The sequence below is a fragment of the Astatotilapia calliptera genome, chromosome 16 (genome assembly GCF_964374335.1).
Source record: "Astatotilapia calliptera chromosome 16, fAstCal68.1, whole genome shotgun sequence".
Lineage (NCBI taxonomy): Eukaryota > Metazoa > Chordata > Actinopteri > Cichliformes > Cichlidae > Astatotilapia > Astatotilapia calliptera.
In genome coordinates, this window is record NC_137437.1 from 21604729 (window position 1) to 21628466 (window position 23738).

At 39.7% G+C, this 23738-nt stretch overlaps 2 protein-coding genes across 2 annotated transcripts; both read right to left on the bottom strand.

The window, feature by feature from the left end:
- Positions 1 to 73: 73 nt before the first annotated feature.
- Positions 74 to 8299, bottom strand: galnt3 (UDP-N-acetyl-alpha-D-galactosamine:polypeptide N-acetylgalactosaminyltransferase 3 (GalNAc-T3)). Its single transcript, XM_026144155.2, has 11 exons — positions 7475 to 8299; positions 6645 to 7184; positions 5778 to 5950; positions 5028 to 5177; positions 4590 to 4824; positions 4376 to 4493; positions 4058 to 4258; positions 2512 to 2643; positions 2185 to 2286; positions 1948 to 2100; positions 74 to 1843 (listed from the first exon to the last, which is right to left on the bottom strand). The coding sequence occupies exons 2-11, from the start codon at positions 7139 to 7141 to the stop codon at positions 1730 to 1732; spliced, it is 1875 nt and encodes a 624-aa protein (XP_025999940.1). The 5' UTR covers positions 7142 to 7184; positions 7475 to 8299; the 3' UTR covers positions 74 to 1729.
- A 510-nt stretch (positions 8300 to 8809) lies between these two features.
- Positions 8810 to 19280, bottom strand: ttc21b (tetratricopeptide repeat domain 21B). Its single transcript, XM_026144154.2, has 29 exons — positions 19099 to 19280; positions 18668 to 18797; positions 18471 to 18581; positions 18200 to 18366; positions 17941 to 18063; positions 17560 to 17717; positions 16806 to 16890; positions 16589 to 16687; positions 16295 to 16490; positions 16100 to 16197; positions 15660 to 15860; positions 15332 to 15461; positions 15095 to 15252; positions 14630 to 14854; positions 14275 to 14513; positions 13776 to 13848; positions 12553 to 12663; positions 12330 to 12468; positions 11984 to 12090; positions 11648 to 11836; positions 11312 to 11422; positions 11138 to 11219; positions 10887 to 11037; positions 10645 to 10806; positions 10340 to 10535; positions 9812 to 10036; positions 9530 to 9650; positions 9373 to 9440; positions 8810 to 9293 (listed from the first exon to the last, which is right to left on the bottom strand). The coding sequence occupies exons 1-29, from the start codon at positions 19120 to 19122 to the stop codon at positions 9216 to 9218; spliced, it is 3957 nt and encodes a 1318-aa protein (XP_025999939.2). The 5' UTR covers positions 19123 to 19280; the 3' UTR covers positions 8810 to 9215.
- Positions 19281 to 23738: the final 4458 nt, after the last annotated feature.

The window sequence follows — 23738 nt, forward strand, 5'->3', positions numbered from 1 at the left end:
AACAGAGGCAAAGTTGGATTTCTAGTTTCAAAGCGCCCTCTGCAGGCTAAATGAAAAACTGAAATGCAATAGCTCTAAGCGGGACCCAACTGAATTTATTGAGTTCAAAATATAATCATTAGACCAAGGCACTCTAACACAGAACATTTGTATCCATTCTTCCGCCACTAAAACAAATTTACATTAATCCACAGCCATCTAAACACTAGTGCCTGCACCAGAAATTCATTTGAGAACCCCTGCTGTAAAAATGGACTCCCTTGGGCACAATATTTTCCATTCACAGTTTCCTTAAAAAAATAAAAATAAAAAAAATAAATAAAAACTAAAAAGACCCCACCAAAGCACAAACTTAAATAATACAGGAAAACTGTGCTGCAGTTAAAAATAATATATCTCAGAAGACAGTATTCATTACTGCATACATGATGCTAAAAAACAAAAACCTATGCATTAACTGATTGAAATACATGTTTAAGACCCAACTTACTTTCCCTCAAAAAATAAAAAAAAATATGGAAGACTAAAAAAAAACAAAAACAATAATAACAATAATAACAACAATAATAGAGATACTTTCAGAATCAACTGAAGTGTATAAAGTTCAGTCCTGCTCTGAAGGCCCTTTTGATTAAAAAAAATAAAATGAACCAAAACACTGTTGACAGAAATCTGTTGACCCTAACCTCAATAAACCATCACCCGCGCTGACAACACTGACACACATTCCTGTCCAAGGAGAAATAAAAAACAGAAACAAACAAAAAATTATCCAAGGCACTGGACGGTACTGAATAGGAGATTTTTCAGTCCAAAAAACACATTTTTAAAAAGGCACAATGTACATCATTCTTGTCAGTGTCATGTTTTCACTGCTTGTCCTAAAATGTGTTTTTGACTTGTCATTTTGAATCTTTATGATATACACAATACACAATTTTTTCTTCATTTTAGATTCATATATTTGTTGACAGATTAAAAGAAAAACCCTTTTCACCCTACATAGAGGGGATCCTTGGCTTAGTTATAGAGTGAGAGACTGTTTTCGGGCATGATTAGGGTCCACTTAAACTATTGGAGAAAAGAGTCACTGCAAAGCAATGTAAAATTGTCATGAGTAATCACCTCTTAGCCCACTATGACAATATTTTTTAGTAGGTTTCTTCTATTTTAATTACTATTAAAATGATGTGAATCACATTTTGCCTTTGGTGTCCCTTTATCCAGTTCGACTTCTATAGGAGGCTTTGGATGTCTGTTCTGCACTGCATCACAAGATAAATCAGGGACTACCTCTAAGAAGAACAGAGTTCAATGCTGCGGAGACCTGATGAACCAATTGATCTTGTGCCCAAGACCTTAACCCTATAACACGTGTTATTTTTCCTTCCCATTGCTTTCCTATAGATAGTTGTCTCTGGAACTTACTAGTGTTAGCTTTAAATACCCAAAACTGTGTGTTTTGGTTGTGAAGACTTGGAGTGGTGAAAACATGTCAAACACAAAAGAGGCACTTGTCAGCAAAGTGCATCTTCATTGTTCATATACTCAGCCCAAACTGTCCTTCAGCTCATCTCTGTATAAAAATAAATTAAAAAATCAGTGTGATAATTTATCTAAAAATAATTAAAAAAGAAAAAAAAATCAGCATGGAAACTGCATATAGTATTTTTTGTCCTAGCTTGTTCCTCACACAGATTAGCTTTTTCTAAAGTGGTATTTTGTGCACTCAGACGAAGGACCAATGCTGGTATTTGTCAGAAGGGTTGCAAAGAGCCAGAGAAGGATGCTCGTGATGGGCACTCAGACACATGTTCCATCCAGGATTGTAGAATAACTGGTTCTATATGAAAATTTAAAAATGCATATATACACACACATATTACTTTAACAATAATATAATGCAGGGATTGTGAAATTAGTGTAGACTAAAAAGACTAAACTCACATCTTTCAGTTCCCATTTTTGCTCTGCTCCCACCACTGTCTTTTTGCCTTTGTACTGGCAGTCCTCCAGCTTCACAGCCCCCTCCGCCCCGTGCAAACACAGCTCCTTCTGAATGTTGTGTCTAATCTCGTGATGTGTGGAGTACTCGAAATACTACGGCATAGAAACAAATAATGTATTTTAAGTAAACCTGCTCAACTTGTCAAAAAGAGATAAAACAGACGTGTTCCCACTGACCTGGTTTCCTCCTAGACCATGACATGGGTACATGATCAGCTGTTTCCCACCCTCATTGTTCTCCCCAGCATCCAGACATGAGTCCTTGCCCACATTTTTCACCTACAGAGAAGAGGAGGGAAGGGGAAAGCAATGAGAGGAAACAAAATGAAAAACTAACATCCAGTGCAAGCTGTTCAAACAACTTTAGCCTCTAGAGTGCTTTCAGTGGTGTTAAATTGGAACTGCTCAGTACCCTCTGGAGATCCTAAGTGGAAACCCACAGTGGCTAGACAGTGTGCTGTGAGGTTTGAAAAGGAGAGCTGGTGGTCTGGTGTGTGATCTTACTGAGCCAAAGCGAAGTGGGTTGAGATCAGGCATGAAGACTTCTGGATAAACGTTCTGCAAATACCAGGAGAAGCTCTTGCACTGCAGCTTTTCACGGAGTTCCACACGTTTGGAGATATCGCCAAAAGCTCCCTGTTATAACAGAGAGGCAAAACTTTTTTTTAAACTGTCAAAGTACACTTCTGGCATATTTAATGCTACCTTGGTTTTGCTGCAACGCAACAATGCCCCAGACTGGGTTCTTATATTGTATTTAGCTTCTATTCCTGCTGTTAGATATCTGACAAAAACATTCCTCAGTATCAAAAAGCAGTATATTCAGTGAACATCTGACCTGATGCTAAAACCTAAGCCTTGGGTGAATCTCTGTCTGAAATTTCACACCAGCTAATAGTATAGATACTGCATTTTCACACTACATACTTTTATAAAATTACATTAAGGAAAAGACACATTACTTCTTTATACAAAAACATAGTAATATTACTCTGTTTAAAATAAATCAAAATATTGCTGATTGTTATCATACTTGTTTTTCTTAAGTCAGCAGGTATATTTTGGTAGTATAATTACTCATTTGATAAATTAACTACAGACAAGTATTTGATCACTGCACTTTTTAAACTGGGAGTGGCGAGTGGAGAGTAATGACTCATTTCAAAGGATTTGCAGGCGCCTAACTCACCTAAATAATGAGGGCTTTACTATAATGACAAGGATGCTTCTCACACTAGTGCTTACTGATAGCAACTACAGTGGATTCTGTGATGCTGTTGACAAAGCCGTGTCTGTCTGAAGCCAGTGGGTGAGGGCTGGCCTGCTCTGTGAGGTGTCGCCCGGAGGGAAATGTTTATAGGACCTGTGGGACCACATGTTGGGAAACCCTGAGAGACAGTGTCATTTACCAGAGATGACTCCTTCTAGGCCTCTTTTTCCTCTGTTGGTTTTCACCCCCAAAACGTGCCCCACATCCCCCATAGCACCCACACACCCACAGCTTTTATGGAATATTTCAATTTACTCTGCAGTGGTTGCCCTGGTAAGAGAGGTATGTTTTTCTCTGCAGAGTATCTGAAGTTATTGATAAGCAGACATAATGCCTCTTCTATGCAAAACATTGGACAAGAGCTTTATGTGTTTTTGGGACAGTAATGAGCGGCCTTAAAACACTTAGATACAAGCAGATGGAAAAATTTCTGCTGTAGACCAATTTGCAAGTTGCTGCCATTTTTTAAAAAACAAACAAACAAGAAAATTCAAAGAATCACATAACAGAGTAGAATAGAATAGGACTTCAAATGCAAAATAAATAAATAAATATCAAATTCTGGAGGAAAATGCGAGCCTTTCACCAGGAGCAGAAACATCTGGATGAGCATGTTGATGCCATTCATGGAGATCCTAAAGACTGTTCCAGATCATGATTTTAAAATGTATTCAACTCTAAATACCAGTTGTCTGTTTTAAGGTTTGGGTGTCTACTAAACTAAAAGTAAAGTAATTCTAACATCTGGGGGGGGGGAAGGGAGTAAGAAGCTATACGTACATCTTTTGCGATCTGCGCAGCTTGCTGGTTACGTCGGTAAAAGATCTCTTTGTAGTCATCCATCCAGACTTCAGCCAGTCTCACCTGATTGCGAGCAATCACTTGTGTGCCCTTAGGAAAGGTGTGTGGACTTTTGGTGCGGAAAACATGACCAACAATGGAACAAGGAATTATCTCCAACTGTCCTCCACACTGCCATACCTTCAAATTAATGATTGACAAAACAGACGCACACGCCCATGCAGCAGTTTGAATAACTGAATGGCTCCAAGGGTAAAAGATATTTGCACAAATAATGACAGCTTGGTAATACCTTACCCTAAAGGACATTTCGATATTCTCCCCACCCCAGATTTCCATTTCTTCATCATAGCTTCCGATACGGTAGAAATATTCTTTGGAGATGGAGAAGAGCCCACCAGCAAACGTGGGAGTCCTGTGGATGCATTTTGTTAAATGTTTAGAAGCTTCAAAAGAAGATTGGGTTTCAGATGAAGTCGATATCCAGTATACATGCACAACTTTGACTCACTTGATTGGATACGTTTCATCCTTCCTCCTTCGCTTCTCATGATCTGGTAGGCTCTCCCAACCAAATGAAAGACTCCAATCAAAGTTCCCCCGATTGTGATTCTGGCCATAAGGGGACGGTTTCATGAACTCAAAAGTATTGAGATCAATAGTAGTAATATCAGGACTCACTACTGCAGTGTAGTTTTCCGCTATCCTAGCTAGCAGAGGTTCCAGCCATCCATTAAAGCATTCACCTGTTAATACACCCACATAGGGAAATGCATCACTTACTACTTTCTCTGCAAAAAGCACTAAACTACTTTGTTTAGAACACAAATCCACATGAGAAATGGCTTTATAAAGGAGTAAGCAGTGTTTACAAATTGTGCGGGTGTGTGTTTAAGGGCGTGCAAACCAGTTTTTAAATGTGTGAGTAGTGTCAGTGGTGGTGACTAACAATGAGCATCCAGAAAGGTGAGTGTGTCACCGGTCGCCACGGAGGCACCCAGGAGCCGAGCAGTTATAAGTCCTTTTCTCTCTCGCTGGCGCATGACTCGTACAATGTTCAGCTGCTTCAAATAATCATCCAGCTTGTCCTTTAACTCATCTGAAAGCGTGGGATATCAATTAGACGTTAGAGTTGGAGATACAGAGATGCTTAATTTGATGAATACAAGATAAAAAGCAACACAAAATACTCCAAAATAAATCAAATAACAATAATTGCTTAACTGCTTACTAGTTAATCTCACAGACCCTAGCCCGAAAAAGAAGACTTAAACAGATTAAGAACAAATTTATGTTCCTTCCATGTTTAACTGGGCTGGCTTTCAAGAAATCTGCTGCACTGCAGGACTCAATCTGCCTGCTCACAGCAAATAGCTGAGCTTAGGTGTCAGCTGAACTTCATTCTTTGAAACCTCTGTCCTTTCCAGGATTACGTTTCCTTCCTACATCTGACCCATTTATAATGGTTAACTCTGACTCATCTCTAAGCTCAACCACTGCTAATTCCTCTTAGGAAAGTATTCACCGCGGGGCCCCTTGCTTCCTGTTGTTAACCCACATCAGGTGCCACAAAAGAAGAAGCAGGGAGCTCCCCTCTGCATGTTTCATGGCACACAGTGAGTTGCCCACCCAACACGCTGCATGAAATTGAACCCAAAAGTTAGCAGGACAGTCATGAAGGAGCCCATTGAGGTTTTACCATCTACGCTGGCGTCATCCACCAGGATGATCTCTTTGAGGAGAATGGCGGGGGAGGTGTGAAGGACACTGTATACCGTCCTTAGCAGAGTGCTCCAGGCCTCATTGTGAAACACAATTATCACACTGGTGGTCGGCAAGGGGGGGCATCGCTTGAAGGTTTGCTCAATGCATCTGTACAAGGAGGGAAAAGAGCACAAAGATCTGACTATCCTGTACAGTTCCTGAGTGGCACAGTATAGTTATTACATCTCCAAGCTCTCCCCTGTGGGGAGTCCATTTCAGCTGTGACACTGCATGTGTGGCAACCTTTGAAATACCTGCCATATTAGAGTAGGACAAACTTTGTAATTCAGCCTAGGGAGATTGCCAGAACATGGACCGGCTTTATGCGTCTGCCTTGTATCGACTAAACTGACATGAGAAGCCCATGTGGATTTCCATGTGTTTGGATGTACTGCAACAAGCCAAGCAAAACGTTGCTTCTTCCTGAAATTTTAACCACAATAATTGGCCAGGCATGCTGAAACAAAGTCTCTCTCACAGTAATCATCTCTGTGGTTTCTGCCTGACATTTTCCCCAGTTACAAAAAACAGAAATTGAGAAAAATTTGTTGGGGTTAGATGGTCGCTGTTGCATTAAGAAAACTACTTTTAAAATAATTTATATGGGTATTTTTCAGAGTGCAACTATATTTTAGACAGAAAGAGTAGCATCAATACTGAATTCATATCCACAGGATAGTATAAATACTTGATTTTTTAAAAATAAAGTCAACGTTTGATCTAATATGTCCCTTAATAACACTATCTTTTAAAATTGTTATTTTACATAGGTTCATCAGAAGCCTGGAGAGTGTACACATACTCTGGTGGTCTTGTGTCTGCACCCAGGTCTCTGCTCAGAGAGATGTGGTCACTTGCATACAAGTTAAAGCAGTGTTTCTCTTCACCCCTCTCCTTCTCCTTTTGCTCATTGGGGCTCAGCGAGTCAGTGTTGAAAGGTTTCCCAGCAGCTCCGGGGGCAAGAGGGTTCTGGGGTGGCCGCTCCAGAGCTGGCCTGAGCTCAGCAGCAGTGTAGTGACCTGGCAGACAAGACGTGCCGTCTGCTTTCTCCTGATGACGTACAGGGGCTCTGATCTGCATCTTTGGCATTGCATCCCTGAAGTTATTGACAGCTCCCATCACCATTCCCAGCATGGCATCCCGCTTCACTGCCATTTCCTTCAGCCACGGGTCCTCCTGTTGGCTTTGGCTTCCGACTTCCCATTGTATGAAGAACACAAATGTGACAAAGACAAGAGCCACTATGAGAAGTTTCAGTGGGTGCAGGCGCCTTCGGAGTAGTCTGCGAAGAACTGGCATTCTTTTTGAATGTAGAGCAGGCTGGCTTTGGATTGAGATTCAGCTGTAACAAACAATAATATTCATAATCCGAACAATGATGAGTAAACAGCATTTATGTGGCTTCAGGATTTATGACATAAAGGGTTGAAGAAAACAACACACACACACACACACACACACACACACACACACACACACACACACACACACACACACACACACACACACACACACACACACACACACACACACACACACACACACACACACACAGAGAGAGAGAGAGAGAGAGAACATAATGAAATGTTCTCTGTGTGTGTGTGCTGCCTGCATACTTTAGGTATATTTTACCTTTTGGTAATAAAAAGGTAGGCGTGAAGCTTCCTGTACTCCATTGAAAAATCACATATTTAAAACCGGCTGGTGAAATCAGCAAACAACCTCGGGTCTGGATTCCCTCAGCAAAAAAATACAACGCACCATGAATCGCTGACCAACAAGTTAAGGCTAACAACGTCCTTTAAACTGCTCTCTGAAAATTAAACAAACGCCATCTCGCTTTAGCTGGAAACCATCGCTTTCACGTCAAACAAAACTTTTCTTCCTGGAGAAGCCCAAAAAAAAAAAAAGTCAAAAGATTTGCTCAAAGATTGCCAGTGAACTTCCGTCTCGTTGGATCCAGGTGTGCTCCTCTCAGGTAAAAGGCTATGACGTACATGTGCGCTTGCGCAGAGAAAACTTCTGCGTATCAAAATAGTGCATCAGGACACAATCCACACCTGAAATAAAAACCAAAAAAAAGGCCATTACGACAGAAGAAAACTCGCTAAAACCTTTAGAGATAAATAATTAAATAAATCAAAGATTTGACAATCACTGCTGAATGGAACATTTGGGCTATCGCGACAAACTATTATATAAATACGCTAAAGTGGTCTGGAGCTCCTCGAGAAATGTTTGAGACTCCTCTGCGCGGAGCTGCTTAAAGGTGTCATTAATAGGATTTGTTCTAGTGGTCATTCACTGGGACAGTTGCTGGGTTACAAATAACGGAGGAACGCGATATATCCCACCGCATCCAATCAAGTCTCTGAGAAACGCCGCATATTGGCCATAGAGCTTAAACTTATGAACTCAAGAGGAACGGACAACGCACATGGTACACAAAAATCTGGAAAAGTTACGCATCCCTCCCAGCGAAGACGCGAATAATTATTAAAAGCTTTCCGTATTCCGAATAAAAGTTGTTGGCTAAAAAGCTTAGAAACTCACCACCGCACACTGCAGCTTGTCTAATCCTTGAAATGTTCCACGTTTCCCACAACGGATTGTGTTCATAAAGAGTTGGATGCTTGCAGGAGTAAAGACGTGGATTCCGCCTGCAGGGAGCTTGCTCTGGTGCCCAGTTTGAAGTCTTTCTGCTTTTTGACTCGCACAGTGACTCCATCTGTAGTGACTGTGTTCTCCGCAGCTCGCTACCCACGGCAGGCAGCCAGTTTATTATGTCCATTAAAATGCTTACCGTGTGTCCTATTCTAGTCACGCTTGTAACTGTTTTTCTGTGTCAGCACCGGTGATGTAAACCGTCTAGTCATATTGTGTTTTCATTCTATTAGGCAGGTATCCATGCTTTCTGAACAATAAATCAAAGTTTGAAGGGGGATTAAAAGCCAGGCCACAGCAACACCATATCTGAAATAACTTTATTTGGAGAAAAAGACAAAGACAGTTGTCTACATTTCTGTTTTACGCTTGAGAAAATAAGTCAGTAAATCACTATTGTTATCCGGTTATGATAGACTGTAACAGATGCAGAAGCACATTTACATCTTAATAAACTTCAAAGATACTTTCATACAGACTTCGTAAAGACTATAAACTGCAGGAGTTTTCTTTTTCTGTCTATGGAAAAAAAAATCCCTTAAGTTGTGCTTGAATATCTTTACACTTTTTCCCACCCTCTCTTTTGATGGTCAGCTACCAACTATTTACATGGTCAGAAAACTTGACAGAAAATTCAAAACAATACATGTGGATTCAATCAAATAGTTACAGAAAATATTTCTCTATCACAAAAAATACAGGTCCAACACTAAGATCTCAGGGAGGCCCGAGCTTTGTCCAGGATGTCCTTTCTTATTCTTGGATAATTTGGATGAGCAGCCAGAACCTGTGAACAAAAATTAACAAGATTAACAGGACAGAAACATGTTGAAGATATAAACTATTAACATCCAAACATGTCTCACCTTATGACAGACGTCTATGGCATCGACATATCGCTTCGCTTTCAAGTAGTTAAAAGCAAGCTTGTACCCTGAAATAAAAATGGACATACATGTTAGAAATGTGAGCCTTTGAATCTTTGTCCTTAGTAACAGAGCTAGACGTGCGACTTTGACATACCAATAGTTGGGTTGGTTTGATTTCCATGTTTCCAAGCCATTTCATAGTTCAATGCAGCATCGCGGAATGACTGCTCTTTTTCCATTATATAGCCCCTATATTCATATGCTTTACTGCATGACTGGGGAAGAAAAAAATAAAATAAAATAACTGTGCAATTATAAATTTACTTAAGTCAGTTTCTGCATAACAAAGAAAAAAAGCACACAGAAAAACAGATATATATGTTAACTGCACTGTCCTCATTTCATATTTCAATAGTGACGACATTTTCAGGCTCACCTTGTTATGGGAGATGCATTTGTTTAGGAGTTCCAGGGCCATCTCGTACTTCCCTGAATGGATGTAGATGTCTGCCAGGAGTAGCCAGCTTTTCTCAAACTCATCTGCATCAGCAATGCTCCAACTCATCTTAGCTACACGTTTGAGCTGGTTCCTGGCACGAGGAGTTTGCTTTAGCATCATGTAAGCTGTTGCCATTGCCAACAAGGCTGGCACATGATCTTTCTGAATGGAAACCAGGAATATCGGTGAGACGAGATGAATCTGACAACACTGCACCACTATGCCACTTCTAATTGTTTGCACTCAAATTGTCAATGGCTTCATTTATAGTTCCATACAACAGATGACATGTATGGATGACAATCCATTAACTTTATGCAAATATTAAATGAATACTTAGTTGGATACAGTGTAATGTACAGTGTATGTGCACAAAAGAGAGCCTGGAGAAAGAGAAGGAAGAAAAGCTTCTACTTTGGCTATAACGTCTACGAGAGAGTCATGCTGGACCTAGAACTTTCTTACCTCATTGTTGGCAATATCTGTGAAAACACTGAGGGCTTTCTCTATATTGGCCTTCTGTTTAGTCGCCATAAGGCAGTAGTTCTCCAGGATGCGGAGCTGTACGTGTCCACTCTGAGTCTGAGGCTTTAACTCCTTCAGCAGCTTCTCAGCTGTCCTCACAGCAAGCTGCTCTGACTCCTGCTTCTCTGTAGAGTTCCTGGAGAGCGACACCAAGCAAATGCAAATCTGTTATAACAGAAGCTTACACTGCATAGTCTAGTATTTCTTCCCTTATGTATTACATTTTCTTAATTAAGACCACTTACCCAATTTCACCATCTAATGTCTCAAATAGCTCTCCTCCAACCGTGTCATTGTCAGGGTTTAGGTAGATTTCAATCATGTTATATACAGCATTTTGGCCCCAATCATTGTCTTTTCGTGCCTTATTAAAGTGTCGCAGAGCATCATTAGGTTGTCCTGTGTACCTGACCAAAAAGCACAAGTTTAGTCATTGAGTTTGACACAAATGTTCCTGTAATCTCTGGAAGACACTGTTGTAACTTACCAAAGATGAAGTCCTCTGCAGTAGTTAAACCCAGGGTCAAATCGAGACCTTGAAGAATGTTTTTCTGCCATATCAAGAAATCTGGAGGCGTCTTCCAGCTTCCCAGCCCTTCTCATCAATTCAATAAGACGTGACAGAATGTGGTAGTTGTCTGAAAACAACACATGCAAGATATTATGGCTTCCATTTAGACAATGCCAAATCACATTTGATTAAAAAAAAAAGAAAAGAGAAAGATGGCCCTGTTATACCTGGTGTGCGTTCAAGCAGTTGCTGAAAATGGAAAACTGCTTTCTCCTTGTTCTCCTTCCTAAGCATAATGTCTGCCAACATCTAAGGACAAACATATTTAAGACACAGGTTGTTATTTATGGTTCAGAAAAAGGTTATGGTCAAAACTGTAGTGGCAAACGATCAGAACAAACCAGAGTCGCATCTTCATTAAATTGGTCATTCTTCAAAATGACGCTGCACTGCTCCTGGCATGCATCAGTCTCACCTAAAGTAAGGTACAAGCATGCCAACTCCAGCATCACCTAAGAACAGGGGAAACATTCTAATAATGAAGTCGATGTACCAACCTTACTGGTACAGTAATGACTATATACTGTAATGAGTCATTTCGCCTAGATAAACCTACCAACAACTAAGATCACAATTTAAAATTTTAAAACACTTGGGCAAGACTCAAAAGGACACCAGTGCTTGTTACCCACAGCTGCAGTAAGTACACAGAACGTTTTTGATTCAGCTGCACTGACCTTGCGATCTGTCTCACAATACACAAGAGCCTCTTTGTAGAATTTGACTGCTCTCTCATAGCCCCTCTGACTTGTGTAGTGTTTGGCGATCTCAGCACAGATCTCAGCAGCAAGTTGCTTCTGCATGGGGACAGCATCAGGCTGCTCCAACTGCATGCGTTTCAGCACTTTGGCCTGTACATCCCGAGCCTATGAACAGAACATCATCATTATGGAAATAACATCAATCAGCATCATCATTATTATTCGAAAAAAAAGAGACAAGTCTTACAATGGTTAAGATGTTTTTGTGTGTAAAGAGGACCAAGAGAAAGCCAAATGCCTGGGCCTACTTACTCTTTGTAGTGAAAGTATAGACTCCTCTGTTTTCTCAACTTTGTTTTGGACTTTGGCTAACAGGACCAGATAACGGCAGTCGTCTGAGAGCACAGGTAGTTGATTCACTGTGTGTAAAAAATGCATAATGAAAATGGCAACAATTAGTAAAAGCATTTTCAAAAAACCAACAGAGAAATGTTTTGATTTGTTCTATAAAATCTAAGCAGTGTGGAATTTCCACAATCAACACTACCTGTATCGTCATGGCTATGGACAAAATATAATCATGACTAGGCTCTCTTGTTTATTTCACTGTTAACGTCAAGACTTCACTGTATATAAAATAGTGTGACGTCTTAAGCACCTGGTTCATGGGCCAGAGCATCATGCAGGACCCTTTCACAGCGCTCATATTGCTTCATTTTCATCAGCAGCTCTGCCAGGTCATAACGCAGGAAGTTCTGTTGCTCAGTCTTCAGGGCCTCTTCATAGTAATTTATTGCCTGTGTAAAAGCAGACTAGAGTCAACAAAAGACTGTCTCCACTTGACTTGTATTTTATCTTTTAAATAAGTTTATGACACAAACCTTGATGTAGTGATGAGTCTTCACCAGAGCCTTTCCTATCTTGCTGGCTAAAGCACCATCTTTAGGGTTCTTCTTCAGCGCTTGCTCGTAAGCCTCAATTGCTTTCTGCGGCTGAGGATAAACACACATGCAGATAAGCAGTGTTGCTTTAAGTTTTTGTAAATATTAGAAACGGCTATAAACACGTGGTAAACACTTTAGAAGCTGTTGCATGAGTAAGAGCTGTTAAAGGAAACTGAATCAAGAAACAATTTCTGATAGCCAGGTTGGGAATCTGCATTTTAACCTTCAATGATGTCATCTCACTTATCAACATAACCAAAATATGTGTAACACAAGTAATCATAGCAGGATTAAGCTGCCACCTATAAAATTATGTAGGTTACTAATCAGTTGAGCAGAGGATTAACCTGTCACTAGGATAGTCTGTTCTTTTCCTTTGTCTACCTTTAATGAAGAACTTTATGAAGAGACCAGCTGTTGTTGTTTAACTTTAAATGATAAGTGAGAGTTACGCTGCTGTTGTTAATCAGTGGTTAGTGTGTGATAATGGAGAACATGTCCTTGAAGACATTATAACACACTGAATTCAGCTGCTATTTGATGGAGGTGCGTGTGAGCTTGCAAATATCCGGTGCACCATATTCACGTTAAAAACAGTAGGGAGATGATTAGATGACTTTCTATGCTGCCAGTGATCCCTAGTGAATGTACATGAATCATGTGGTCTGAAAATACTTGATAAATTATTATGAAATTTGAGCATTACAAAAATGAGAATTACATTTCCTTTCCAGCAACAGGGATGACTATTTAGGATGACTATTTACACCCCCTCAGCCTCTGAGTCAGTTCCCTGTTTAAGTATTTAAAGATGTGATGTCCTGTGATTTTAATAATGTTATTCAAACTGTACACAATATTGTTCAAGGGATAAACTCTTGGTTCAGTAGCTCATTTCATGAGACGTGGCCTTTCCTAAACCACCTTAAAGTGGCTACCAAGCAAGGCTTTTAGGTTTTATAGCTTTAGCAATGAAGCTTTAGTAAAACTATGTTTCATCATTATGCTCAAAACTGCACAGCAAGTGCACAATCAGCCTTTTTGTTATTCTTGTTGTTCTCGAATACCTCGATTACATTAAGAACAAGCATTTTAAAGCCAAACTTGAGTTGGTTGTTATATTGTCCAAAAGACACAGATGAAACACATCTTGCACTTACTTCTTGAATCTTCATGTAGGCATCACCAAGTAAGACATACGTGTGAGAGCTGGGCAGCTTTTCTATCATTTCTCTGGAGAAAAAATAGAGGTATCATATCACATATGGCGTGCTTCATTATGCAGACAGATGTCTGTGCTGGTCTGTGATTCAGTCACACTTTACTAAGTCTCAGCTGTCAATAATAAGTATCATCTGAGACCAGTTTCAAGACTTGAGGAAACTGCTCATTTCCTTTCAGCTGAATGGCTTTGGTTGCCTTTATTTCATTTAGTTTAATCTTGTGATGTTATAAATTGTACTACAGACTTAACTTGATGACAGGTAGCAGCTGTTTTCGGAAGATATTACAAGGTTATGTCATCAATCAACTTAAACTACTTCAACTATTTCTCTTTAAAAATTCACATTGTGTTTCAGATAGTATGTGTCTTCATATATTAAACTAATGCCTAATATTTCTGTATTTTGCTCATTGGAGTCCAGATTTAGTGCTCACCTGTAACAGCTTGCATACAGGCGTTTCTCTTTTCTGTGGTTCAGATATATGTCTGCCATTTTCTCCTTAGCTTGGATGTAATAGGGCTGCTCCGGGGTAATATTTCTGAGCATACTCAGTGCCAGTTCTGTGTCACCACGCAGCAAAGCCAGGTCCGCATTAGCAATAGTGACTCGTAGCTCCTCAGGTGTTCCTGAAAACTCATTGATGGCATCCTGCATCACTTTTGCTGCTTCATGCTGAAATATGAAATCCATTCATGAGCTTATACTGAATTCTTCCATTTTTTGGTGTATGTTGAAACCCAAAGTAAGTGCACCAGCTTTGACTAGCCAGTCAAAATACACTATTTTACCTGTTCTTCATTGAGCCAAAGGGCCTCAGCTAATTCCAAGAAGACAGAGACACAGTCCGCAGAGCTCAGTTCTGACTTCTTGTTTTTGGACTTGGACGAGGATCCAGCTCTGCGGACACCTGGAAGATTCATGGCTATCTGCAATGTCTGAATAGCCTCAGTAAGCTCACCTGTTTTCTTCTTAGTCTGAGCTTTGATCAGGTGATACAGTGGGTGGTCTCGAATCTGGAATTGGAAAAAATTCAAGACTCCTTACTGTCATTATGCATGCATAAAAAAAATCAAGGCAATACTTCAACACTTCATATCCTATGACTGCTAGTGACAACGGCTTGCTTCATAAATATATAAGTTATTATAAAAATAGAACATTAATTATCTGGCAGCGGGTCAAATAAGCCATTGAAACAGTGTATTATACAGATTTAGCTGCAAATAAAACTGTGGTGTTGATGGTGATTTTACCTCAAAGTTATGGCTGAGGCAGAGTTCAAGGGACTGAGAGCACAGCCTCACGTTACCCTGCAGTAGATGGATCTGTGCCATTAACAGATGAGCATCTGCATGAGAAGGACACTGGTCCAGGCAGTGTTGTAAAGTACTCTGAGCAGCATCAATGTCCCCTGAATGAACACAGAAGCAATGTAATTTAAAAAGCTATCTAAGAAAAGTAAACACAAATATTTTAACTGCGGTACTCACCTGACTGATATTTAACTTTGGCAAGCAAGAACACTGCTTGAAGGAGACCTGGCACAATTTTTACTACTTTATCCAACACAGTAGCACAGTGCTGGAGCTGAGGAGCAGCAGGTTGGCCTGGAGCAGGAGGCTTTGGCAAAAAAATAAAAAGTTTGTTTTTAAATGTATTGTTTTTTTGTTTTTTTTTAAGCCTCATTATTATATTCTTAGAATCCATATCTGTACCCATGTATCTATTTTGGGAATGCACAAACTTGAGGCAAAGAATTCACATAAACATTTGTAGGACACACAAACATCCTGTCCCTTATGATTCTTCCAGCTGTACCTTGGCAGGGCAGAGGGCAAGATATTCTTTGACAATCTCCAACAGGAAGTCAGGATTCAGTTTCTCTAGGTACTCTACTCCAAGAGGCAGCCCATGTAAGGAGGAGAAGTGTGCATCCACTGCATCATTCAGCAAGTTGGTGACCTCTTCCTGTGACCGGTGGCGTTTCATTGCCAGCACAGCACGTAGGTATAATAATTCCTTTAACACATATATATTTTTTAAAGAACGAAAGAGAAATAGATATAAATGAACAGAAAGTACTGCAAAAAACTGACAAGAGTACAAGATGAATAAGAGGCATCACTGTGAAATTAAACAGTCACTCTGGAAAACAGTGAAAAGTCACTGAAAGACCCAATGAAGCCGCCATTGCTTATCCTGCCAGAAGCCAAAACATTTGACCAGAATTTGCGTATTCCTGCAGAAAAAAATCCTACCGCTGATTTTCCAATAGATTGTTGAAACTCTGTCAGAAATTCCAACTGTTGTTCTGCATCTTCAAGATTTCCCTCTATCAGCTGGCAATGAATCATACCTAATTAAGGGGGAAAAAGTTATTTCCAAAGATATTTTTGAAATCTGTGACATACTGATCCAAATTAACATACAGAAAAATAATCTGAACACATTACCAGTCAAAGCAGAAACACTACTGTGATCCCTGTTGGTAAAAGGAGTCTTATACCACTTCATTGCCTCCTTGATTCTGCCCTGAAGCACCATCTGGTAGCCCAGCTCTGTGGCTAAGTCAGAATCCCCTTGTGCCAGAGAAAAGGCTCTTTCCACCATTCTGAAAGTCTGCTCAATCACTTTCTCATTTCGTCCACACTGTAATGATAATAATTAAAGAACAAGCCAACAAAGTGCTGTAATTCAATTAAATTATACCATTGTGATTTTAGAAAGAACGCTGAAAGTTGTCTTACGACCCGAGTGAAGGCCAGAGACATTTGGTAAAAAAGCTCAGGGTTGCATGGCTCCAAAATCTCCAAGCTACTGATGAGGTTTGAAAGATGCTTTACTGACTGGGGACATAAAAACAATTTATACAAACTAATGAAAACAAATAGTTTATCTGTATTTGTGTCCAATTTCTGCAATATGAAATGAAAGTATGAATGTGTGAAAATGTGTAAGTTCTACCTCGATAATATTGCCGTCTCGGCATAAAGAATGCAGGGCTAACATCCGAAGTGCCTCCAGGTTATTTTTATCTTTCTGTAAAAGCCTGAAACATGACACAAGGAGATGTGAATAAAGTCCATCTCCTACACTTAATAAGGTTGGACTTCTTTTATTCGTAGTAATAGAATATCTGATACTGCTGCAGTAGTGTGTTGAGCTCCCAGGCAAATAACATTAAAGATAAAAAGACTTGTGAAGGCGTTTGAAGGATGTAATGAATACTGTTTGCTGCCTGCACCCCTCCCATTTCATAACATCACAGTTAAGGCACCACAGAGGCTCAGAACATGGTGCAACCTGAGAAATCACTCTTCCTCCTGTTCTGTAAACCTGAACCGCAACTCCTTGGAATTGTATGTCTTTCCAACACTTTGGCTCAAAGGACTTTTTATACTATGTGCCACTTGCTAAAGTCCAGGGGGGGTGGGGAGTGGGGGGCAAGCACAAACAATGGCTTAGTCAGTGTGCACTGGTTTGAGGCATCACGTTGGTGTTTCATTTGCACTTGAATGCTGAGCCATTTGTAAAGGCAAACTGTGTTTTCTTATATGCCTGGTGATTATAAATTTTATTGCACTTCCTGATCTTACAGAGATAATACCATTTTTTTTTAAGAAAAAGAAAAGAAATGAGCAGAAATAAGCTTGCAAAACAAAATGAAAGACTATTCCTACATTTGATTTGGGAGAAAGCTCTGAACTAGCTTAATCACCTGTGTGCTACATCTATGGTTTGGTCCCAGTCTTGTAGGCTCAGCAGCAGTTTCATTTTCTTGGTGAGAGCAGGTAAAAACACAGGGAAGCTCACAATCACTTGGTTAATGATCTCCAATGCTCCAGAGTAGATCTGGTGATATTCACAGTATTGTGCCTGGGATACATGAAGCATCACTGAGTGGTTAAAATCACTAGAATCATTACTAATGAGTAATCACAAACAACAATCTGTCAAATGAATAACTAAAATAATGATACAATAAGTAATGTTAGATTTACAGGGCCTGTAAGAACAACTAGAGAAACAATAACATGCTAACATATGTAGCTGTGGTTAAGGAAGACTATGTAATGTGGATCTGTATTTCCCATGTCACCTTTCCCATCATGGCGAAAACATCTGCTCTCTCTTTCAGTCCCTCATCAAAGTATTTCCCAGCCTTTCTGGCGTAGGCATCTTTACCAGATGTCACATCTATCCAGGCTTTGAGGATTAATCCCTAAAGAATACGTATCAGTCCACATTTGACAAACGTGCAAACACTTATCAGGCTTAAATGTTTTATAAAAATTGAAGAGTAATGCTGATTTCTCAAACTGAAACAATAACTAAATAAATAGATATGTCGATCTCACCTCTTTCGAGCCATTGGAAAGTTTGATCATTCTCTCTGTGTACTCTCTTGCCTTATCATTTCGCCCTAATAGCCAAAGAAAGGTGCCAGCATAGTACAGACTCTTGGGAGGTGCACTTTTACGATCCTCTTTTACCTTAGCATCAAGTTCTTGAATAACTTCTCTGTCTGGGAACACAAAGAGACACATAAGACTGGAAGCACTTGTTGGCAATCCATTTCCACAAGAATCCATGGAAAAATAAATGGATGGTGTGAAAATGTTGTCTTACCTGGGTTTGTCTTTTTTTTCTCTGCATATACAAGAGCCATTAATGTGCAGAGAGAGAGCTCTCGATGATCTCTTATAGTGTCCAGTTCTACCTTAGCTTCTTGAATTTGATCTGTAAACAAATAATGACAGAAATGCACTAATGAGAGGCAACAAATCCGACCTGAAAACGTTTAATTAGATTTTTTTCGAGCTTACCTTGCGTGAGGTTACCGTATGCGTGAAAGAAAGTATAGACAGCATCATTGCTGTACTTCTTTTGAGCAGCCGCTGCAGCGTTCACCGCGTGATTGAAATACTTCTCATAGCAATAGTACTTAATCAGAGCCTGTGGAAAAGCATACGGAGGACACCGTGGTGTCAGCAAAAGCGGTTTGTAAACCATTTTCCAACTAGCAGACCAAATATCAAATGCTAACTAAAATAGATAGCTCCTCTGTTAGCTAGTAAGCGCAACGGCATTAAACGTTAGCCGGTGCAAATGCTGTTATCACTGTTGAACTTTTTGGACAGAGATATACGTCAACCACACGTTATACATGTTACTTATGTTTCGTATCTTAGCTTAAATACGCCATTCACTTTCATTTGAAGCCTTGGACGGTGTAGCATTTATCGAATTTGCTTACCAGGGTTGTCTCTTCATCCTCCATGTTCGCTTCAAGTGGCAACAGTAACAGACTTCAGTATATCAGTTGGAAATGATCGGGAACTACACTTTATTTTAGGGTAAAAAGGATGTTATTGTACTGTTAGTTTGGGTTTTCGCCATCTTGCACTAAAGCATTTACTGTTGCCTGGTAACTTAGGAGCGTGGCGAAATGAAAGGTAATTAATCCCTACTTTATTTCTGCCAGGCATTATTTTAGTCCACAGCTTCTTGTTTTTCCTCAGCATTCTAAAGTAAGAAACAGATCAAAAGCCTTACATTGTTCATATCCATTTTGCAATTTAAAAAGTATTTTTAAGAAAAGTCTTTCGGGCGACGACTGGCAAAGTACCAAAGGTATCTAGGGCGTGTATGAAGCCTTACAGACAATACTCAGGGTAATGAAAACACACTGTTACGCCATTTTCACGTTTTGGACTCGGTATTTCCCCTTTTGTATCTCAAGGTGGCGCAATCGTCCCTTTTATAAAAAGTGATCTATTCTGCTGCCACTAGTATAAGCAAATTAACATAAGCTGAGTTTGTTCCAGTAAGTGTCAAAATATTTTGAACTGCAATTTTAAAAATATCACATACCAGTTTCACCACTTATTTAGTTGGTCCCACCTTCGAAGCTGTGCGTTTGAAGAAAAAAAAAATAGAGCATGTGAAATGTAAAATAAGTTTAACCTACTTTGAATACATGGAAATGATGTGTGCGAGCTCCATGGATTGAATTACATTTTGATGTTACAGCTTAGGTTAATGCGGGTGTTGTGTGTGGCTGGCCTTCTTTTTGCTAGATCTTTACAGTTTTCCTTCACAGTTTTACATCAATTAAGGCTAATCTTAAAGTCTTACCAATTGTATTATTATTATTTGTGTATTATAAACTATAATTGTTCAGCTCATGCTAAAATTTCTCACCCATTAGCACATTTTTACTAAGTTTACTCTCTGCAATAAAAACACGCACATGCACACAGTGATAATTGGTGGCCCAGTGTTATGCAACACTATTCATCAGCTGTATGTAAGTATGCAGTGTTGAATCCACGGCAGGAGCATGGGTGCAACTGTTCCAAGAGAGACCTTTCCATGCCTTGTCAGATACTGTTTAGCACTGACTCTGGCACATAATCATTACTCTCTACAGCACACATCAATGGTAGAGTAAATCAGGTTGGTATTGAGCTCTGTGCATGTGCAGCAATGGGAAATGTCTGTGTAGTGCACCACACAGTTTTATTCACAGAGATTATTTAACACAAATGCTAAACAATTTTACCAAGAATTTAGCATCTATTGTTATTAATAGTACCTTTTGTTATTGTATAAATCCAAACAAAGCATATAGAATTGATAGTAATATTGTAATTGCACTTACATGGTAGAAAGTTGAGGTGTTGTACTTAGCAAAGAGCAATAAATACTGCATGTGTTGTTGCACATCCAGAGAATGCATCTAAAAACCTATTAGTGAAAGACGACGGAATATGGACCCCCTGGGATATGCTGCTATAGCATTCTAATGGCTGTATCCATTGTGGTTTGTACAGACCATTATTGATCAAAGCACCATGCCCACTAATACAAGCAGCTCACTTGCTAATGAGCCCTTTATTTCTTTTTCCACAAGTGTTAAGAAAAAAAGTTGCCTGAAATTTGATGATTGCTTTGCACTTATATGCATGCACTCTTTCCACCGCTTGAGTTATAGAACTCTGGCCTACAGATTGTATTTTATGTTCTGTTATGTTTCTTGAGGTAGCAGTCTGATTGAGGGTAGTGGTGACGTCAACACGGTGCTTCCCAGTATATTTTAAAGGCAATAAAATATTTTTAGACCTGAATACGTTTAATGCAATTGTTGTTTGGAGCAACATTGTACAAATGTATATGAAAATGTATATGAAAATGTTTCAACAATACTAAAAAAATAACAGTCTGAGAAATGTTATTGGTATTCTCATTATATAGACATTAACTAGCAGAAGGCGTTGTTTGATCCTTTTACTTTAGATACTATATCATGCGTACTAAAAATATAGGAATTGCTTTTGAAAATATTAACATATATCCCACAAATGTCAAAATTTCAAAATCCTGAAGATCAGTCTAATTTGAGCAGGAAGGCATAGCTCAGTTGTTTTGTGGTTGACATATTGTAGAAAACGAAATAAATTATTGATATTGAAGCCTGCTTTGAGTGGCCATCAAAGGTTAGTGTGGGTGATCTCTGCCTATACAGCTTACTAGGGCTACCTGTTCTAATGGTCATCCAAACACGTCCTTATTGATATACACGACCAGTCAAAAGTTTGGACACCCCTTCTCATTATATCTTTTTTTTTTTTCATTTTTACTACTTTCTCCATTTTAGATACATACTGAAGACATTAAATGAAGCAAGATATATGGAATTATGTAGCAAAGAAAAAATGATAAATAACTCTAAATATGTTTTATATTTGAGATTCCTGAAAATAGCCACCCTTTGCTTGGTTGGCAGTGCTGCAAACCCTTGGCCTTCTGTCAATGAGCTTCATGATGTAGTCATCTGAAATCATTTTCACTTCATGGGTGTGCCTTATCAGGGTTCATTTGTGGACTTTCTTGCCTTCTCAATGGGGCTGGGACAATCAGTTGTGTTGTGCAGAAGTTGGGTTGGTACACAGCTGACAGCCCTATTTGACAATTGTTAGAATTCATATTATGGCAAGAACCAATCAGCTAAGTAAAAAGAAACAACAGTCCATCATTACTTTAAGAACTGAATGTCAGTCACTCTTGAAAATTGCTAAAACTTTGAATGTGTCCCCAAGTGCAGTCACCAAACCATCGAGCGCTATGACGAAACTCACATGAGGACCGCCCCAGAAAAGGAAGACAAAGAGTAAGCTCTGCTGCTGAGGATAAATTTGTCTGAGTCACCAGCCTCAGAAATTGCAAATTAACAGCACCTCAGATTAGAGCCCAGATAAACGCCACACAGAGTTTCAGTAGCAGACACATCTCTACATCAACTATTCAGAGGAGACTGAATCAGGCCTTCATGATCAAATAGCTGCTAAGAAACCACTACTAAGGCAAAGCAACAAGCAGAAGAGATCTGAGAATGGAATCTACAATATGTCATGGAACGTAAGAAAAACCATTAAATGAGAAGGTGTGTCCGAACTTTTGACTGGTAGTGTATATTAAGGTGTCAGAACCTATCATTAAGAATACAGGGGACCTTGTAAAATGTCATCTTTAAGAATCCAGCATAAATATTGCTTTAAAAACCCTTAATATAGACCCAGAATCCAAGTATATTGTAAACACGTGGTCGTAGTTGGCATCTTCACCTGTGTGGGCACTACTGAAGAAGTATGGCATTTACTTAAAGTAGAGCAGGAAGTGTAGTGACAAGACTCCAGAGAAACCCAGAGAGAGAGAGTCCATATGTGGTGAACAGACATTGCGAAAGTGATTCAGCCTGGGTTTGACATCAAGCTTGTTCTTTCTTTGATGAATAAAGAAAATGTGGCAGGATTTTGGACATTATGTTCAAAGAACAAAATTTGTCATTCACCATCTTGTCAGCTATAGTATGAAGCACTGTCTTGTATTACGCTGCTCTGTCTAGGAGCCAGGCCAAAATGTTTGGAAGTATCTTTCGCCTGGCCCAACTTTGGCTGGGAAACTCTTAAGGTTCTTTGTTATTTGAAAACTTTAAGTGGGTGCATAAAAAGTATGTTCTGGCATGCTCTTCTTTAAGTTTTGTTTCAGAAGTAAGAGGGACTTAATAGTGTGTCTAGAGATGCTTCCATGTGTCTAATTGCTTTTAAAATCTGCCAACTCCTGCAAAGGTGAGATGCTTGGTGGACAAACTAAGAGTCTTCCTGTCTTCAGTTGGACTAGTTCCTTGGGTGAGTAATGAACATTTCCTGAAGGTTACTTTTAGACTGCTGAATAGCTTGCACAGGACCAGTTGGAAAGTTCTGAATAAACATTTGGGTTGATCTTTTACTTTTCCATTGACCATAGGATGTAGAGCAAATGGTGCTTTGGTACAATCTCTTAGAGCTGATCATACCTTATAGCAGTAGCGCAAAGATTATGTGAGGTGCCTTTGAGATAAGCGTACAAGTTTTGTGCTTATCTCATGGACTCTCATGGACATTAGTGAGCTGAGGTTCTTAGAAAATGTTGCATTAACCACTGTATTCCAATATTTAATAGTAGCTTGATAACTGTACCAGTAGGCAGCACGGTGGCACGGTGGTTAGCACTGTTGCCGCACAGCAAGAAGGTCCTGAGTTCAATTCCACCATCAGGCCGGGGTCTTTCTGTGTGGAGTTTGCATGTTCTCCCCGTGTTTGCGTGGGTTCCCTCCGGGTACTCCGGCTTCCTCCCACCGTCCAAAGACATGCAGTTTGTGGGGATAGGTTAATTGGAAAATCCAAATTGTCACTAGGTGTGAATGTGCGAGTGAATGTGAGTATGAATGGTTGTCTGTCCTTTTGTGTTAGCCCTGTGACAGACTGGCGACCTGTCCAGGGTATACCCCGCCTCTCGCCCTACGACAGCTGGGATTGGCTCCAGTGCCCCCCGCGACCCTGAAAAGGAAAAGCG

What these genes read in the sequence shown, in the direction of transcription:
- galnt3 (XM_026144155.2), bottom strand. Translation starts at nt 7,141, where the DNA reads ATGCCAGTTCTTCGCAGACTACTCCGAAGGCGCCTGCACCCACTGAAA. An exon ending in CTGCGCAGATCGCAAAAGAT is followed by an intron (nt 2,644 to 4,057) that starts GTACGTATAGCT and finishes CTGTTATAACAG; the next exon opens with GGAGCTTTTGGCGATATCTC. An exon ending in AAAAATGGGAACTGAAAGAT is followed by an intron (nt 1,844 to 1,947) that starts GTGAGTTTAGTC and finishes ATTTTCATATAG; the next exon opens with AACCAGTTATTCTACAATCC.
- ttc21b (XM_026144154.2), bottom strand. Translation starts at nt 19,122, where the DNA reads ATGGAGGATGAAGAGACAACCCTG. An exon ending in AGGATGAAGAGACAACCCTG is followed by an intron (nt 18,798 to 19,098) that starts GTAAGCAAATTC and finishes GCTTTTCCACAG; the next exon opens with GCTCTGATTAAGTACTATTG. An exon ending in TTTCCAATGGCTCGAAAGAG is followed by an intron (nt 18,064 to 18,199) that starts GTGAGATCGACA and finishes CGTATTCTTTAG; the next exon opens with GGATTAATCCTCAAAGCCTG.